We start from the raw sequence: 20354 nt of genomic DNA, 5'->3' as shown, positions 1-20354 counted from the left end.
TTTTCACCAAGCTGCTTGGCAATTTCCCCGTAGCCCTTTCCAGCCTTGTGGAGGTGTACAATTTTGTCTCTAGTGTCTTTGGACAGCTCTTTGGTCTTGGCCATGTTAGTAGTTCGATTCTTACTGATTGTATGGGGTGGACAGGTGTCTTTATGCAGCTAATGACCTCAAACAGGTGCATCTAATTTAGGGTAATAAATGGAGTGGAGGTGGACATTTTAAAGGCAGACTAGCAGGTCTTTGAGGGACAGAATTCTAGCTGATAGACAGGTGTTCAAATACTTATTTGCAGCTGTATCATACAAATAAATAGTTAAAAAATCATAAATTGTGATTTCTGGAATTTTTTTTTTTGATTATGTCTCTCACAGTGGACATGCACCTACGATGACAATTTCAGACCCCTCCATGATTTCCAAGTGGGAGAACTTGCAAAATAGCAGGGTGTTCAAATACTTATTTTCCTCACTGTATATATATATATATATATATATATATATATATATATATATATATATATATATATATATATATATATATATATATATATATATATATAAAGCTTGGCGGAGCTGTCATTGCTGCATGCTTTGGGGTTGTCATCCCTATCATTGCCACTTTGAGTCACTGACAGCAAGACAACTAGCATTTACTTAAAGCGGAGGTTCACCCTAAAAAACAACTATGTACCATGCCATCCAGCATACTAGCGTCAGCTACAGTATGCCTTTATTTTTATTTTTTTGCGCTGTACTCACAGTTTAATCCTTTAGTTTTGTTTCAGACTCCCGCGGGGAGTAGGCGTTCTTATGAAGAGGGGAACATGATTGACGTCCGGCTATGGCGCGTCACGAAAATAGCCGAAATAGGACTCGGCTCTTCACGGCGCCTGCGCACAGACTAGGAGCTGACTGCGCAGGCGCCGTATAGATCCGAGTCCTATTTCGGCTATTTTCGGAACGCGTGACGCGCCATAACCGGCCGTCAATCATGTTCCCCTCTTCATAGGAATGCCTACTCCCCGCGGGAGTCTAAACTAAACTAAAGGATTAAACTAAGTACAGCGCAATAAAAATAAAACGCATACAGTAGCTGACGCTAGTATGCTGGAATGGATGGTAGACCAAGAATTTTTTTTTTTTAGGGTGAACCCCCGCTTTAAGGAGAGGTCAGCAATGGCAGCATCCATGTTTATTTTGTGTCAGGTTTCCTTTGAATGTCAGTACACTTGAAATGCATGTGCTTGTTCCAAGCCCGTAAAGTCAAGATTAGCATAACAGCCTTTGAGCATGCAGGGGCTTGTCAGATTTTGTATGTCTATACTGACAGACTACTTCTTTTGAGCTTAAGGTGGGGTGGGGGATATGTCATCAAGCTACCCGGGCCTACAAGAAATTGTTGCACAGAGTGCACATGTGGCAATGTACAGTGCCCACTGTACAATTATGTTTTACCACATTTTCCACCCATTACATAATTGGCATCCATTTAGGGCACAAGCTTCTTCAAAATGTTCACTGGAAAACACCCTGCCGACACCACTTGGAGAACCTAAGAATTTGTCTCGTTCAGCCTATTGGGGGGTTGGGTTGTTCCTCTTTAACCACTTAAGACCCAGACCAAAATGCAGGTTAAGGACCTTGCCCCTTTTTGCGATTCGGCACTGCGTCGCTTTAACTGACAATTGCGCGGTCGTGCGACGTGGCTCCCAAACAAAATTGGCGTCCTTTTTTTCCCACAAATAGAGCTTTCTTTTGGTGGTATTTGATCACCTCTGCGGTTTTTATTTTTTGCGCTATAAACAAAAATAGAGCGACAATTAAAAAAAAAAATGCAATATTTTTTACTTGTTGCTAAAATAAATATCCCCCAAAAATATATAAAAAAAATATATAAAAAAACAATTTATTTCCTCAGTTTAGGCTGATACGTATTCTTCTACCTATTTTTGGTAAAAAAAAAAGCGTTTATCGGTTTGCGCAAAATTTATAGCGTTTACAAAATAGGGGATAGTTTTATTGCATTTTTATAAAAAAAAAAAATGTCATACTAATGGCGGCGATCAGAGATTTTTTTTCGTGACTGCGACATTATGGCGGACACGTCGGCCAATTTTGGGACGTTTAAAAATGCATTGTTTACTGTGAAAATGACAATTGCAGTTTGGGAGTTAACCACTAGGGGGCGCTGAAGGGGTTAAGTGTGACCTAACTGTAGGGGAGTGTGGCTGTAGGTCTGACGTAATTGATTGTGGTTTCCTATATTAGGGAACACACGATCGATGACGGCGCCACAGTGAAGAATGGGGAAGCTGTGTTTACACACAGCTCTCCCCGTTCTTCAGCTCCGGGGATCGATCGCGAGACTCCAGCGACGATCGGGTCCGCGAGTCCCGCGGCCACAAAGCTTCGGACTGGGTCGTGGGTGCGCGCCCGCGACCCACGGCTGGGCATTTAACAACCACGTACAGGTACATGATTGTGCCCAGCCGTGCCATTCTGCCGACGTATATCGGCGTTAGGCGGTCCTTAAGTGGTTAAGTATATTTTCTCAGAAGACAGTTCTAGAAAGATTCCGAGCCCTGCACCAGTGACACAGGTCCCAGGATTTAGAAAGCACCGAAATTAAAGAAAAAAAAATGTAGGTATTCGGTGTGAATGGTAACAATAATATATAGTGGGATTTTTTAAAATGTGATTGTAAAAGTGGAATTATAAAGCAGGTCAAAAGGCACCTGTCAATGAATTCTGAATGATTTCAGAAACATGTGAAACTGATGACATCATCACAAGCCCAAGGCCCCTCAACACTTGTTTTGGTGCATGTTTCCAAGTATTATTGGATTTTGCTTATATACTCCGTTTTCCTCCTGGAACCCCAAAAGTTACAGCTAGGTTGCTGACCAAACAGGCCTAGTGTTTGGATGCTACAACGGTGCAAAAGATACTGGGCCCAAAAGCCAATTCGAATAATTCCATGTACACTGTAAAGTGATCAGTCAGCAATCTTCAATCAGTAAAATTACAATACCTCCACTTGCATCTGTCAGGTCTGTTCTGCGCACAAAGCCCAGGTAACCGGTTCTTGCCCAAAGTGTGTGCGTGTCTCCAAAGCTTAGTCTGGTATTAAAATGGTCAGCCTGCAGACTCTCGCTGTCATAGATCATGTAATATCCGCTGGCTGTGTGGGGGCTGTTCACCCAGATCTGCAGGGAACAGACATGCAGTCAGCAGGCTGGAAAAGGTTATAGTAATGAAGCAACATAGAGCTGGCTGTTGTATGGGATAGGTAAATCATATCAGTTAAAGAACACAAATACTGCAATACAAGTAAAGGCAAATCACTGTCCCCAAATGTATTAGGGCGACTAAATACAAGCAGCTTTATTCCCGGGGGCATGGAAAAATGCTTGGTTCTGATTACATTTTAAAAGATAAGTTCACCTTTTGTAATACGTTACAGCCATATTCAGCGTATAACAGACATTACTGTTGCAGCAGCCCCCGATTCCTCGTTGTGACAGCGAGCGGGGATCTTCTCCCCGCACACGCTGTCACAAATAAAAAAAAACACGTTCTTCATTCACAGTGAATGAGTTCTATGAATGGGAGAACTACCTTTGCAGCTGTCAGCTTGTAGTTCTCAATGGACTACCAGGGTGCTCTAGGTGGTTCATTGAGTCTGCCTAAACAAGGTGGGTGCGGGAGCGTGTTCAAATCGCACTCCTTACATGTTAACCTAGCCTAAGGTAACATTGATGATGCAATTTTTCTAACCGAGGGGACACCCAATGTGTGGCTATTACTTTGCAAGCTAGGAAAAGTAATTGATTAGAATGTTAGGTTATGATCATTAATACTATGACCACTTATTCCTGAAAGGGATAATTTAGGAAGAAGAGGGGCAGTGTGGCCCACACAGTCATTAACAAAATCTGTAGCCTGTAGCCAGAAAGTCTGAAAGATAAGGCCGCTCCAGGTGAAGTGGAAAAATGAGGGGTCTGTTCCTCATTTGGGGCAATTTTGGTAATGTGTAAGATGACATTTTACAAGTCTTTTGGGAGTTAAATGTCTTATGAAGAATGTAAGCTTAGGTTAGTCTTCCTCACAGACGAGGTAATTTAAAGTGAGTAAAACAGTAAAATCAGTCTGTATATGCAGTAAAGCATGCTTGTTACACTCACTGTGGAACCTAAGGGGTTAATCCCCCACATTGTGTAAAAAGGCTGTTTGATCCTGTCCTCTCCGATCCTCCTCTTCTTTTACTGTCCCCAATCTATCTCCTCATAAGGCAGAGCCTTTGGAGTCACTCTGCACATGCTCAGTTTGATGTGTATTGCTAGAGTTGTTTTTTTCTTGTGAGGGTGCATGTGATCAGCACAGGGCCAATCAGCACTGTCCAGAGGGTCAGGGGTCCTGCTGCCTCATGACAGTCAGAGGAGAATGAAAACTCCTTCTACAAGCTTTAACCAGACACTGATAGAAGTCACAAAACTGATATATACTGCTGATGATAAAGGGTATTTCGCAGTTTATGTTTACTAAAACCCCTGGTCTCAAAGCTACTTTGGGGGCAACTAATAAGTTGTAAAAATTCCTTATCCAGCTAGACATGTAAAAGGCAATGAAAACATCAACATCTAATGCACTAATGTTTAAGTATAACTTGGCTTTAAAGAAAAGCCTATGAATGATGAATTTGTATAAATAGCTAGATAAAAAATGTTGTACACTAACCTCACCAAGATGAGAATCTCCAATGGGCCCTTTGGTCTCTGGGTTTACAATTATCACTGTGACGCCAGGCAAAATCTGGCAAGAAATAAAAAAATATATATATATTTGTATTACAGCGTAATAAATATACAATTGTGTTTTACTGTTCACATATTTTTGCAATTCTGAACTACAATGCTGAATGAGGCTGGTTTTACACTTGCTGCTGCCGCGGCTCACAGCTGTGGGTCCAGTGCGTCCCTGAACACCGATTCAGGTGTGAATCAGGTCCCAATTTCTGCCTGAATCCGCACCAGAATCGGAACCAAAGATGCACAGGACCCTTCTTCAATGCGGACCACGGCCACTCCAGGGGTGTGTGAACTGGCCCCATTGAGACCCGGGCACACTCACCTGTCATGCAAATTGGATGCAGGGAAATCCGCATCCAATTTGCATAAGTGTAAACCCAGCCTAAAGGTCTGACCAAGACATCTAATGCAATACTTATATGCATAGGCCCGGATTCACAGAGAGCGGGCGCACATTACGCCGCCGTAGCGCAAATAATATACGCTACGCCGACGCAGCGCAGAGAGGCCAGCATGGAATTCAGTGCTCCCAAAACTGCGCTGCGTTTCTCAAGCGTAAGCCGGCGTAGGTGGAAGTGGGTGTGAGCCATGCAAATGAGGCGTGACCCCATGCAAATGATGGGCTGAGCGCCAGAAAAGTACTTAAAACGAACTGCGCATGCGCCGGGATGTGGATGCATCCCCATGCGCATGCTCACAACCACGTCGGAACAACTGTCTATGCTACGCCGGATCACTGTGTACGCCGTTAACGTAACCTACGCCCAGCCAGACCCACGTCCAACGTAAAATACGCCGGCTTGTGTTCCCTGGTGCAGACCTTTGCATGTCTGGTGCTGGGTTACACCTCCTTTATGGGGCATAACTTTACGCCGGACGTACGCGCACCGCGCTTAGCCTGCGTCGGGCGCACGTACGTTCGTGAATCGCCGTATTTCCTTAATTTGCATATTTGAATGGCTGATCAATGGGAGCGTAAATATGCGCCCAGCGTAAATGTGCGACCACCCTACGCCGGCGCCGCCATTTGGAGAAAGCTTTGCATATTCACAATGAGTGCAAAACGTTGTCTGATTGGATGAGGTAGAGAGAAAGGGCTATAAAGTCACAATCACTTTGCATCCATTCATAAAACTCAAGATGAGTGGGTAACCTGTTTTTAGTAAGCAGCACGACCTGGAAGCTAGTGGAGATCTCTGTTGTAGCGGTACCAACTACAGTGATTTCGGACAGGTATGGTATTATATGTAATTACTTTAATTCAGGCTGGACCAATTTAAAAGATTCATACCTGGAATTCATCTTTAACAAACTGCAAGTAAACACACAAAAAAACATGCATTTTGAATGCCTACTTGCAGCGTTTTTACTTTCCATAAACTATTTTTATTGACCTATTTTTAGTTTTTTTGGGGTTTTGTAGTTTTTTGTTAACTTTGTTGTCTGACTATAGATCTATGTTTATCCCAAGCATGTTTAAAGCAATTTACTGTTGACTGTCTCACTACCTCTGCTGGTAGATTATTCCAAGCATCAACTACCCTATCAGTAAAATAATACTTTCTAATATTAGTTTTGAACTTACCTCCAGTTAGTTTGAGGTCATCATGGAAAAATGGAAAATGGATGGACAGCCGCACTCCAGAGGAACTTGAAGTAGTCTTTATTAATAAAAGATGGACATGCAAATCCAAAAATACAGTCACATGAGGGGACAGCCGACGCGTTTCGCACTGTTAGTGCTTAGTCATGACTAAGCACTAACTGAGTCCCCTCATGTGACTGTATTTTTGGATTTGCATGTCCATCTTTTATTAATAAAGACTACTTCTTCAAGTTCCTCTGGAGTGCGGCTGTCCATCCATTTCCATGTTTGCCTTGTGCATTGCCAGCACCTTGGACTCCTGAGAGGTTCCTCAAATTGCCTGCAAAGACCCACCTGGAGCGGTGACCCCCTCCCTTCTGTCTAGTTTGAGGTCATGTCACCGTGTTCTTGATTTTGGTTTCATATAAAAAAAACTGCCTTCCTGAACCTTATTCACCCCCTTGATGCTTTTAAACGTTTCAACCAGGTCTCCCCTTTCCCATATATCCTCCAGACTGCACATATTACCATTCCTGAAGTCGCTCTCGATACGTTTTATCCCCAAACCTTTCATCATTTTTGTTACCCGTCTCTGGACACATTCTTTCTTATCAATATCTTTGTGCAAGCGAGGGCTCCAGAACTGGACACAGTATTATAAATGAGGTCTCACTATAGATCTGTATTGGGGAATCAGGAACTCCTTCCTCCTGCTGGTGATTCCTCTAGTGATGCATCCTAGAATTCCATTTGCTTTTTCCACTACCTGGTCACACGGTTTCCTTATTTTGCAATAATTTGATATAAGTACCCCCCAATTTTTTCTTCTGTAGTGCTAAGGAAATGGCCTTCTTCCTCATCACATGCCCTATCCTCTTCTGAAAGTGCCCAATTACTCTCTGTGCTGGCAAATCTCCTCTGCCCCCCCCCCCCTTAAACTTTATGCATAATTATTTATATAGCTATTGGGTGAGAAGTAAAGAACACTATAGTGCAGGGATATTCAGTTAGCGGACCTCCAGCTGTTGCAAAACTACAAGTCCCATCATGCCTCTGGGTGTCATGCTCGTGGCTGTCAGAGTTTTGCTATGCCTTATGGGACTTGTAGTTCTGTAACAGCTGGAGGTCCGCTAACTGAATATGCCGGCTATAGTGTGTCAATTGAGTGACAGCGTTGAGTATTCTGGTGCTGCTGACATTGTACTCAAGGTGCATATATGATATTATGGGAACATTTTTGTTGAAGTGAATGGTTTAGTGACAGTTTTTTTTTTGTAGGCAATCTCTTGAAATGGCAAAAATTTTATAAAAAGATCAGTAAAGAATAGTTGTATTGCACAAAAAATAAAGAAACGGCCAGTGTATGGTCACTTTTAGCATTATTCTCTGACAAGCTTACCTTTCCAGATTCCAAAAGGAGTAGGCTCTGAGGGGATCCTCTTTCCACCAATCGTACCCTGGATACAGAAGAACAAAGAAAGTTGTCTAATGGTAAAGACATAATAATGCATTTCCCCAGCAGTAGTGCTGAACTGTCTCTTTCAGCTTTCAGCAAAATGGAAGCAGAAGATGGAGTTATGGTATGGTTAGACTCCAGCGCATATTTAATGTGCTAGTGCATCTATTACTACATTTATAAAGGTAAATGCCATTAGACGTTCTTCAATGTTTTAGTATCAGCAACATCTCCCAGCAAAACTAGAAAACAAATATAAAAATTCAAGAATCTTTATTTGTAGGATTACACCTGTCAATTGTGACATACAACAGTTTTTTTTATCTAATTTATTCAGAGGATTTTTTATTATTATAACCTCTTTTGCACTCCTACCTAAAATGATGAACAGGAACAGAGGTGCTTTCAAAGGCCCTCCAATAGATCCTTATGGAACTTCATACATGTATATAGCATTGCACAGCTCAGTATTGTCCTGCCGCACACTGCGGTGTACCATCACACACTTCTGTCTGCAAGGCGAGTTGGAGAGCCGTTTATATTTAAAAACATTTTTTTTTTAAAGGTGTTAATTTACGTTTTTTCTTTAGCATATAGAACAGCTGCTATCTAAACCAGAGTGATGGCAATAAAGTTGTCTACAGTGCATCCCGGACGTATTCACAGCGCTTCACTTTTTCCACATTTTGTTATGTTAAATGGGTGCTCAACCTGCGGCCCTCCAGCTGTTGCGAAACTACCAGCCCCATGAGGCATTGCAAGGCCGACAGTTAAAAAGCATAACTCCCAAAAGCAGAGGCATGATGGGACTTGTAGTTCTGCAACAGCTGGAGGGCTACAGGTTGAGCACCCATGTTTTACAGCCTTATTCCAAAATTTATTAAATTCATTATTTTCCTCAAAATTCAACAAACAATACCCCATAATGACAACGTGAATGAAATTTGTTTGTATGCAAATTTATATATATATATATATATATATATATATATAAAAAAAATCACATGCACATAAGTAGTCACAGCCTTTGCTTAACACGTTGTTGAAGCACCTTTGGCCCCAATTACAGCCTCGGGTATTTTTGTGTATGATGCTACAAGCTTCATACACAATTTTATTAAAACATAATAAAACATGGAAAAAGTGAAGCACGGTGAATACTTTTGGATACACTGTATGCAGAATAGGGTTGCCATCTGTCCGGGATTCACCCGGACAGTTCGGGTTTGGAATCATGTGTTCGGGTTGCAGACCACCTGAAACCCGGACACATTATTCAGATCAGACTATGGCTTCCCAGCAGGGTTTCTGGCTGCAGTTGTGTACGCCGAGAGTGTCTGTTACACTCTCTTTCCCACTGCTCAAAGCCAGCACCTGTCAATTCCCCCTCCCACCACCCACACAGACAGGAGAGGAGAGAGGGCTTGATCTGCAGCTCTTCCTCCTGCCCCTACCCCTCTGTCTGCCCACACTCCAATTCCCGGTGCTGTGCCTCAGAAAAGGAAAGTGGGGGCCGGAAATTTGAAATCCAGCAGCCTCATCTACATCTAGATGAGAGGTGCTGACTGTCAAGGGGTGAGTGAGCTCTACATCCATCCCTGTCTGTGACTGAAGTCTCCCCCCCCTTCTCCCTCCTGCTTCTGAGTAAGTAAACCAGGGTTCTCAGAGCACCCCTTACATCAGAGTTCCCCTTTACACCAGAGGCCATCGTGTTGCCCCTTACATCAGAGTCCTCAATGTTCCCCCTTAAATCAGGGTTCACAGAGCATCCCTTATGTTAGAGTCCCCAGAGTTTTCCCTTACTCCAGAGTCTGCCCCGCCCCCCTTTACAGTGTAAGGAAACTCTGATGTAAAAGGGGAACTCTGCGGACTCTGATGTAAAGAAGACTCTTGTGCGTAACTTCAAAATATATGCATAGCTTATATATGTATAAAAAAAAATTCTGTGCGCCGCTAAAGTGTCCGGGTTTGACTTGAAGAAAAGGTGGCAACCCTAATGCAGAACCCAACAACGATAAGCAGCAAGGTAGTACAAAGTAAAGCGTCCATAAGGTAACTTTAGCAGGAACAGCCAGAATCAGCAGGAAAGTAGACATGAGCGATCTGATTAAGCCAACAGAGCCGTTCATAAGAAATAGCAAGACATTGTCATTTACACATAGAACAAGTGTTGCCACGTCTTGACTTGTTTAGTTGCAATGCAAGAGTGTGAATAGGCCTTTAGATCTTTGCCCATCAGAACAGCTTGGCATGCAGTCATGACAGTAATGTTTGAGAGACTGGTGTATGTGCAGACACATCTAGGTGCCTGATCTTCATACCTGCAGCAGCTTAGCACACTTTTCTATAGTGACAGATACAGCTGGCTGGGATTTTCAGACGGTTCCTGATGAACCGTCTGAAATTCCATGAATGGGTGGCCCTGTCTGCACCTGACAGCATCGGCTGTAAAAATATAATATTTTGCAGCAGGAGAGACCTCCAACCGTGCTGTTAGTATGGATGGAGGGATCTGTGCGATTTCTTATGTTTAGAACAAGGTAGGACATTGAGACTGCTAACTAAAAGTTTTACAGCCAGGCTTCCAAGGGGGCCCAAATGACGTACAGGTTTGACAATAAAATGTACATTTTACAAAGCTACAGAGTTTTGTAATATCTAGGGTTGCACCAATATCATTTTTTTGATGGCAAGTACCAATACTTTCAGTCAAGTACTTGCCCATACCGAGTACCGATACCTTTGCGATCTGAGACCAAACAAAATGAATGGGCTCAAATCCCACTGCAAATAATTTGAACAGGAATGCGGTCTCCTGTGTGAACCCAGGTTGGAGTCACTATAACAAGCCTGGGTTCACACAAGTGCGGTGTGTGAAAACACATGTGATTTGGACAGGAATCGCACCACAATCCTGTTCAAATCACACGCGATTCTTTGCAGAGTAATTTGAGCCCATTCATTTTGTATGGGCTCAAAACGCACCGCAGAGCTATTGTTTTTTTAGATGTCGGAGCACTTGTGCAAACGCTCATTATGGGCGTCGATACCGGTATTGGTGCAACCCTAATAAATATCTACTGGGATCCTTGACTGCATAGGCTATTTTCCGGGAAAAAAGCGACTTCACCGTTAAAAGTGGTTGTACACCCTATAGGTGCTGGAAATATCTCCTAAACATCCATTGTTTAGGAGATATTTACAATAGAGATAGTGCCGATATCTATGGCGCATGTGCCATAGACAACGGCGCAGGCGCACATTAGAAACGGCGATCGTGCCGTTTCTAAAGGAGGGTCATGCAGCGACTGGCTGCTCGTGACATCATGCGACTCCGGCCAGTCACAGAGCTGGAGTTCGTGGCCCCGGAAGAGGGGTGAAGAATGGACGCTTCTTGCAACACGGGACATCGGTGACATCGCAGGCTTCGGTTTCAGGTAAGTGACACATAATAGCCCATTATGCTTTACCTTTGCAGGGAAATAAAGAGTAAAACCCATCAGGGTTTACTTCCTCTTTAAAGCGGAGGTTCACGAAAAAAAATGTTTTTGTCCTAATGACAATCGGCTGTTTTTTTTAATTTTATCCCCGTACATACCGTATTTTCACCACCGCTTCCGGGTATGTCTTCTGCGGGACTGGGCGTTCCTAATCGATTGGCAGGCTTCTGACCGTCGCATACTGCGCGTCACGAGTTGCCGAAAGAAGCCGAACTGCGAGTCGGCTCTATACGCAGGCACCGTATAGAGCCGACTCGCAGTCCGGCTTCTTTCAGCAACTTGTGACGCGCTCTATGTGACGGTCGGAAGCCTGTCAATCAATTAGGAACGCCCAGTCCCGCAGAAGACATACCTGAAGCGGCAGTAAAAATACGGTATGTACGGGGATAAAATAAAAAAAAACAGCCGATTGTTATTAGGACAACTCGGCTGAATGTAATGTTAAAAACATTTTTTGGGGTGAACCCCCGCTTTAAGTTCCTGGGTTTGCATAGCTACTGTGAACATTGTGAAAGGATCTCCCGCTCCCTGTGAATATCATATTATGGAATATGCAGCAGGAGATTCTGCAACCCACAAAAGGTGGACAGGAATGATGGCAATGAATGAATGGAGCTCTCTTTTGGAGTTTCCACATATAGATATACAAGAAGTCAGGGGCTGACTCATGGCACCATATTTCATCTCTAATACCCTGTACACACGAGCGGAATTTCCATCGGAAAAAAGTCGGATGGTTTTTCCGACGGAATTCCACTCAAGCTTGGCTTGCATACACATGGTCACAGAGAAGTTCTCTTAACTTTTGAGCGCTAAGAACATGGTGACGTACAACACAACAACGAGGCTAGAAAAAGAAGTTCAATGCTTCCGAGCATGCGTCAAATTGTTTCTGAGCATGCATGTTTTTTTCCCGTCAGAATTCCATACAGACCAAAAGATTTTTCGATAGGAATTTTTTCCGTCTGAAAAATTGAGAACCAGCTCTCAAACTTTTGCTGGTGGAAATTCCGACAGCAAAAGCCTGATGGAGCATACACACGGTCGGAATTTCCGATAAAAAGCTCACGTCAGACTTTTGCTGACGGAAATTCCACTTGTGTGTATGGGGCATAACATATCACTTCTGGATGAACACACAGATATTGGCCTAACAAGGAAGCTAACATTATCCCAACATAAATATATGTACATTTTAGTTTGAAATAGAGATTCGGTCACCAGAAAAGTCCCTTTTCTCCACCAGCTCCAGCACAGAACTTTGATAGGAAGGTCATTACAACAGATTCTTATCCTGTTACTTGTCAGGCAGCCAGAAATAGCATAGTGTCTGAATCACTTGAGATGCTTCTGACATGAGTACACTGCCAGTTCCCAGCTAATGGATGAATATTGCATGAATGAGTAAGCAGATCTTTTTATTAGAGATGGTGACAATCTGGCAACTTTAAAAAGGTGTATAAAGTGTTTAAATATCAGCCAACCCAAGGTGTAGTACAGAGCCTTCATATGTGGCAGCATCAGAGTGGAGATTCTTCTTACACAAGAACTGCAGCACAATGGAAAAGAGAACAAACAAGCGACAGGCTGAAAACCATTATGGGGGCCCCTTCAATATGCTTTGAAGAGGAGCTCCACCCTAAAGTCGAACTCCCGCTGATCGGAACCCTCCCCCCCTCCGGTGTCACATTTGACACCTTTCAGGGGGAGGGGGGTGCAGATAAGCTGTCTAAAAACAGGTATTTGCACCCACTTCCGGCCACAGTCTGCGGGCAGGACGTCACCTCCCGTCCTCCCCCCGTTGTGCTCTGGGAACATTCAGCTCCCAGAGCACGGCGGAAGCCAATCAGCAGGCGCAGCGCAACTCGCGCATGCGCCGTAGGGAACCGGGCAGTGAAGCCGCAGCGCTTCACTTCCTGGTTCCCTCACTGAGGATGGCGGGGGGAGCAGCAGAGTGACAAGCGATCGCTCGTCCTCTGCTGCGGACGGCGCTGGACTCCAGGACAGGTAAGTGTCCTAATATTAAAAGTCAGCAGCTGCAGTATTTGAAGCTGCTGGCTTTAAATATTTTTTTTTCAGCGGACATCCTCTTTAAGCACTGCTTACATAAAGCAGAATATATTACGTTCAAATGTTATAAAAAATAATGCAAGTTGCTTGCTTTTCTGGTTTAAACATGCTTGGCTACAATATGCTAAAGGGGAGGTGGTCACTGACAGGATCTTATTGGGTATATAAACCCAAAAACAAAATTGTAATAAACTAAAGTCCTTAGATGTGCTGGCTGCATTAGTCTTTTTTTCTTATCGTCACTTAGGGACACTGCCAGTACACACTTTTTGTCATAGGGTGACAACGCTCACGTACTGTATATATAGGGGACCAAAGTTGTCACTCAAGACCCTCTCTTATCTCCTGTAAAATAATCAACAGCGGCAGAGGACAGCTGACAAGATCACCAAGTATTTTTTTCACACTTATAGAACAGATATAACAAAACTCTTTTTATGCTATACTTAAAGCGGAGGTCCATTAAAAAATAAATAAATCCCGGAGGGTGCAAATACCTGTATTATATAGGTATCTGCACCCCCTCCCCCCTGAAAGGTGCCAAATGTGAGAACAGAGGGAGCGAGGGAGGGTTCTGAAAAGCGGAGGTTCACTTTTTGTGGGGAGCTCCACTTTAAAGTGGTTCTAAAGTCAGAAGGTTTTATTCTATGCATGAAGATAAAAAACCTTCTGTGTGCTACTGCACTGCACAATTCTGGATAAAATGAGAATCAGGATTTGTTTTGCTTAGAATATAACTGTTCGAGGAATGGGGTCCTATATACGTGGGCATTTTCACACAAAAGTGTAAAAGATTCCTTTCACATATATGCAAATAAGATGTGTCTTGAACCACATCCGATTTGCATATGTGAATCAGACTGGCTTTTAATGGAGTCCGTTCACATATATGTGGGCCGGTTGTACAGCTAATTAAAGGGTCCTGTGTGTTTTATGCAACCACATTATTTTTGTTTTTAATTTTTACTCCCCCCCTAAAATATTTTAGTTTGTTATCTAACTGAGTTGTACAGTTCACAGGTCACATTAAAGGTGGAAAAAGTTCTGAAATTATTTATCTTTGTCTCGTTTTTTTTACATCACAGAAACCTGACATTTTAACAGGGTGTGTATTTTTTATATATCCACTCTAAACACAGAATCTCCCATTCAGGGATGAGTCTGAATCTCCCCCATTCAGGGACAAGTCTGATTCTCCCCCCATTCAGGGACGAGTCTGATTCTCCCCCCATTCAGGGACGAGTCTGATTCTCCCCCCATTCAGGGACGAGTCTGATTCTCCCCCCATTCAGGGACGAGTCTGATTCTCCCCCCATTCAGGGACGAGTCTGATTCTCCCCCCATTCAGGGACGAGTCTGATTCTCCCCCCATTCAGGGACGAGTCTGATTCTCCCCCCCATTCAGGGACGAGTCTGATTCTCCCCCCATTCAGGGACGAGTCTGATTCTCCCCCCATTCAGGGACGAGTCTGATTCTCCCCCCATTCAGGGACGAGTCTGATTCTCCCCCCATTCAGGGATGAGTCTGATTCTCCCCCCATTCAGGGATGAGTCTGATTCTCCCCCCATTCAGGGATGAGTCTGATTCTCCCCCCATTCAGGGATGAGTCTGAATCTCCCCCATTCAGGCATGAGTCTGAATCTCCCCCATTCAGGCATGAGTCTGAATCTCCCCCATTCAGGCATGAGTCTGAATCTCCCCCATTCAGGCATGAGTCTGAATCTCCCCCATTCAGGCATGAGTCTGAATCTCCCCCATTCAGGCATGAGTCTGAATCTCCGCCATTCAGGCATGAGTCTGAATCTCCGCCATTCAGGCATGAGTCTGAATCTCCGCCATTCAGGCATGAGTCTGAATCTCCCCCATTCAGGGATGAGTCTGAATCTCCCCCATTCAGGGATGAGTCTGAATCTCCCCCATTCAGGGATGAGTCTGAATCTCCCCCATTCAGGGATGAGTCTGAATCTCCCCCATTCAGGGATGAGTCTGAATCTCCCCCATTCAGGCATGAGTCTGAATCTCCCCCATTCAGGCATGAGTCTGAATCTCCCCCATTCAGGCATGAGTCTGAATCTCCCCCATTCAGGCATGAGTCTGAATCTCCCCCATTCAGGCATGAGTCTGAATCTCCGCCATTCAGGCATGAGTCTGAATCTCCGCCATTCAGGCATGAGTCTGAATCTCCCCCATTCAGGGATGAGTCTGAATCTCCCCCATTCAGGGATGAATCTGAATCTCCCCCATTCAGGGATGAATCTGAATCTCCCCCATTCAGGGATGAGTCTGAATCTCCCCCATTCAGGGATGAGTCTGAATCTCCCCCATTCAGGGATGAGTCTGAATCTCCCCCATTCAGGGATGAGTCTGAATCTCCCCCATTCAGGGATGAGTCTGAATCTCCCATTCAGGAATGAGTCTGAATCTCCCATTCAGGAATGAGTCTGAATCTCCCATTCAGGGACAAGGTGAAAAAAGCTGCTATTTCTTTAGAACAAAATTTGCTTAAACCCTTGCAATGTACATGAATCACCCAGAGAGGATTTATGTTTTTCTCAACAAAAAGAAGTTACATGTGAACAATTTTGTAATTGTAATTATACATCAGACAGGAGGCTCATATCTTATGCATTATCTTTCTTTAATAATGCCCATAGCAGAAATACAGTAAACATTTATTGTAACTTAAAAAATTCAAAGAACTACCCTTCCCAGCAGTCCCTGGGCCAGTGTAGCCCCTCCCAGACCGTAGCCTATATAAGGGACTGTCTGAGGTAACCTATTCCCTCTTTCTTTCTGCTCATAGCCAGAACTCAGATAAGTACATTACTCTATGTTTATAATTTTTATGTAGGCTTGCTTGTTATTTGGTTATCAGCAGCCTTTTTTAATTTGTGTAGATCCTAAATGTCACATCGTCTTTCCACAGGGTGCTGGGGATCCCCCCCCCTCCCACCCCGGCTTTTATTACAGCTACGGAGGTTTTTCCCTCCTCCGCTATTCCCTTCAACTTCCACCTGTATCTGTATATACCCTCTGATCCCCTCAGACCTTCATCTGTGTGTTGTTCTATCAACCTTCTGTCTTATGAAGCACAACTGATATTTCTAAAAATGATAAACGTTTAGTTTTTGCTGTATGCTTTTCCCACTTTGCTATCTGTGCCACCCGTTTTGTAGAGAACGCGGTTTCCTCTGATGTGTACATCTTACAGTCATTGGGCTTCTTTATTTGTTTATTTTACAATATACCGCTGCTTTGCTTCTTTTGTTTCCCCCCGGTGCGCTCTGCACACTGCTCGTTTTCTGACTGGAGGTAGGACGGCGCCATTTTAACATCTCGGCGCCTTTTTTCCTACCTCCCTTCTTCTCCTCAGAGCGTCTCATCTCTGAGGGGGGCGTGGCGGTGAGGATCTCCCTGCACCAATCGCGCTATTGTCGCGAATCGACGGCGCCATTGCTGCGGACCTGTCCTGGGGACCCCATCCTCCGTGTGCTAGGCCGTCTCTCCCCATCGCCGCCACGCCAGGGTGCGTGCGGCTGTATGGTTGGAACTCTGTGTAGATCTCACTGATCTATGCGAATCACGTTAGGCCGTAGTCTCGCGAGACTACGGCCCCGAGCCTCACGTCTAGCTCCCCTTGTGGTGGGGAATATCTCCCCTCATCTAACTTCTGTCACTCACACCTAACTGGTGGGGAATTCTTCCCCTCCCCTGCTTCTGTCACTCCTTCACCTTCAGTCACATTAAACATCAGTTCTTGTTCTGGGAATTTATTCCCCTGTAGTCTATTCTACATATAATGAATATATTAATACATGTAAATAAATAATACATTTAAATAATTATACGAATGAATAAATTATTGACTTATTAAATAAATATAAATAAATCAATGAACATAAATGTCTATAAATAAATAATTTATACAATCTATATGATTGAATAAATAAATAAATATATAAATATATATAATAAACAAATTTTAAAATATAAACTATTAAACTATACTTTAAATATAATTGAATAAATAAATACATATATATATATAAATAAACAAATTATAACAATAATTGAATGAATTATAGAAATTACTATACAAGTTATAGTACATAACTTCCGTATCTTCCTGTGCTGCACGGCCGTGCTGTCCGCAGACAGCTGACTCCTCTCCTGTGGCTGGCGACAGATCCTTTACTCCCTACTGGCGCCACTGAAGTGGTGGACGCAGCCCTGGAAGGCCCTACCTACCTCAGTGCTGCACTGGTTCCTGAGCTGGTCGGTAGGTCCGTCCAGACTACCAGGGCATCGGTTGTTCCAACCCACATGCACCCCTATGTCCGGATCTCCCGGCAAGGATATAACGCCCCTGAGTAGGGCATGGCGTCCCGTATGCGCCGTCACATTAATGTGGCCTCCGTCTCCCCGGCAGGGGAAGTAATTAACATGCCCCAGGCAGTACCCTCCCAGGACTGCCGACCCATTGACTCCCCGACAGGGGAAGTAAATAACATGCCCCAGGCAGTACCCTCCCAGGACTGCCGACCCTCTGACTCCCCGGCAGGGGAAGTACATAACATGCCCCAGGCAGTACCTTCCCAGGACTGCCGACACACGGACTCCTCGGCAGGGGAAGTAAATAACATGCCCCAGGCAGTACCCTCCCGGGCCTGCCGACCCACTGCCTTCCCAGACTCCAATCGACCCCCGAGCCTCGGGGAGATGCACATGCAGAGGCAGCGATCCGCTAGACGGACAGAGCCAGACTCCTCGTGGACTCTTTCAGAGTCGTCCGCGGAGTACGAGGCGGCTAACACCTTTGAGTCTGAGGATGAAAATGATGATGATAATGATGATGATTATGTGAGCAGTGGGCACATGGCGCTCCATGACGACGCCAACCCTAGGTCCCAAGGTAAAACCTTATTGGACTCTTGTGGAGTACCATTTTTCGATCAGGAGGTGATTGGCCACCCACACTCCGGTGACTGGGCACCTCTACCTGAGGTGATCCAACAGATCAAATGCTGGACCCGGAGATCGATCGGTACGCTAACCGGACAAGTTGAGGGTGGAATACTCACCCTTCCATTACCAAATACGGTGGTGCTCACTCCAGAGGTGGATCCCATAATCATTCAGTATTCCAGGAAGGGAATAGAGAGGGCCTTTGGGACCTCACAGTACTGGATCTTAGATCTCTGGACCTATCACCTAACCCTACGCCTTAGTGAGCAGGCTACCGCCTCTGTAAGCCGGTTGACCTAGCACAATGGGATCACGCTAATTGATGATATCTTTAAGACGGTAGGACAAATGGAGTTATATTACCAGGCGTATACCTGGTTCACCATCCCATTCGGTTTTTCAAACCTAAACACCGTCCTAATGGACAACAGGTTGCTAGACCTTGGACCAAACAGCCGATAGTAGAGATGGACCCGCTCTCTTTGAACTTCCTCAACAACATCTTCCCGATCAGGAAGAAGAAAGGCGGTTTTTCGTCCGGTGGGAGCTTGAGAAATCTCACCAACTTACTGCCCTGTGGAACAAGGGTGAGGTTGAACATCTACTTGAACGACCTACTTCTAATGGCTGGTTCCCCTCGCCTAGCGAGCGAACACGCCTCCTGGATGGTCGGATCGCTTCGCGATCTGGGACTCCTCATAGATCACGAACACCTATTATCTCCCCATTTCAGGAGATAGAGTTTTTGGGGTTCTTGGTGGACACCAACCGAGCGATCCTTCGGCTACCCATACCCAATTAGCCGCCATCCGCAAAGACATCGGTATCATGCTGGGCAGCAGCGGGTGTCCTTACGCGGACTGACTCGCTTAGTCGGCCTGTTCCCGGTGTCAATCCAGGCCACTCTCCAGCCCCTTTTCACTGTCGAACCCTCCAGAGACTCGAGACTCTACATCTTCGCTAGGGGCTTCGCTATACAAACTAAGTGAAGCCATGGTGGACCTACGGTAGTGGTTACGTCATGCCGTCAAACGGAACGGCGAGACATTTTCAACTCCTCACCGGATTTTGTCATAGGGTCGGATACCAGCCACCTCGGCTGGGGTGCTCGGTGCAGTCCCTCGTCCTCCGGTAGGACGTGGTCCGCAGAGAACCCTCGGCTGCACATCAACACGTACACCCCTGACGGCCTTTTTTGCCATCAGAAGTCTGTTGCCACGCACGTCCATCTGCTGTGTGCTATTGCGTTCGGACAACGTACCCGCAGTCCGGTACGTCGATCGCTTGGTGGGCCCCTGATCCAGAATCCTAGCGGATCTAGTAAGACTTTGGGCACTTCTGCCTGGAATGCAACATCGTCCCGATTGCGGGATATGCCACAGACTATCCCTATAGGGTGGCAGATTGGATTCTCGTTCCAACGATTGGCGACCGCACCGGTCAGGGTCCCTGATCCTCGCTCACTTCGCGGATCCTTCTCTATGGACCTGTTCGTTCCCCGTATCAACCACCAGTTTCCGCGCTCTTACAACCAGAGGCCGGATCCGGAGGCGCACCATGTGGACACCCTCCACCAAACGTGGTCACAGGGGACACATTACGCGTTCCCCTGTTCCCGGTGACCCTCAGGGTCCTCCTTCACTTAGCGAGCCGGAGGGCATCAGTCGTGCGGTTCACTCCGTGGTGGCCGACGCAGCCATGGTTTCCCCTCCTTCTGAGGATGACGGTGGAACTCCCCAGGTTGTTTCCTCATTCCCCCCACCTCCTCGCTGGTCCGAACGGGGATCTGCACCCTCTACTCACGAAGCACATCCTACCTCTCCTCACATGGTTAGTATCGGGGTTCCGGTCGCAGACTACGACCTTTCGGGAACAGCTAGGGATTCCCTGCCTTGGACTGGGCCCCGGGACTAGATCGGCATCTCGATCTACCTGGGGACTCTGGGTTACTTGGTGTGATCAACGACGGG

The 20354-nt window shown here is 45.2% G+C and overlaps 1 protein-coding gene across 1 annotated transcript in view; it reads right to left on the bottom strand.

Moving 5' to 3' along the window:
- DIP2B (disco interacting protein 2 homolog B) overlaps positions 1-20354 on the bottom strand; it is a 323774-nt gene that overhangs the window by 5873 nt on the left and 297547 nt on the right. Inside the window, exons 34-36 of the mRNA XM_040340806.1 lie at positions 7792-7849; positions 4737-4811; positions 3031-3205 (exon numbers count right to left, since the gene is read on the bottom strand). Of these exons, the coding sequence (XP_040196740.1) occupies positions 3031-3205; positions 4737-4811; positions 7792-7849 (308 nt within the window). The remainder of the gene's footprint in view (positions 1-3030; positions 3206-4736; positions 4812-7791; positions 7850-20354) is intronic.

Source organism: Rana temporaria, chromosome 2 (genome assembly GCF_905171775.1).
Source record: "Rana temporaria chromosome 2, aRanTem1.1, whole genome shotgun sequence".
NCBI lineage: Eukaryota > Metazoa > Chordata > Amphibia > Anura > Ranidae > Rana > Rana temporaria.
This window is presented reverse-complemented; position numbering and strand designations above follow the sequence as displayed.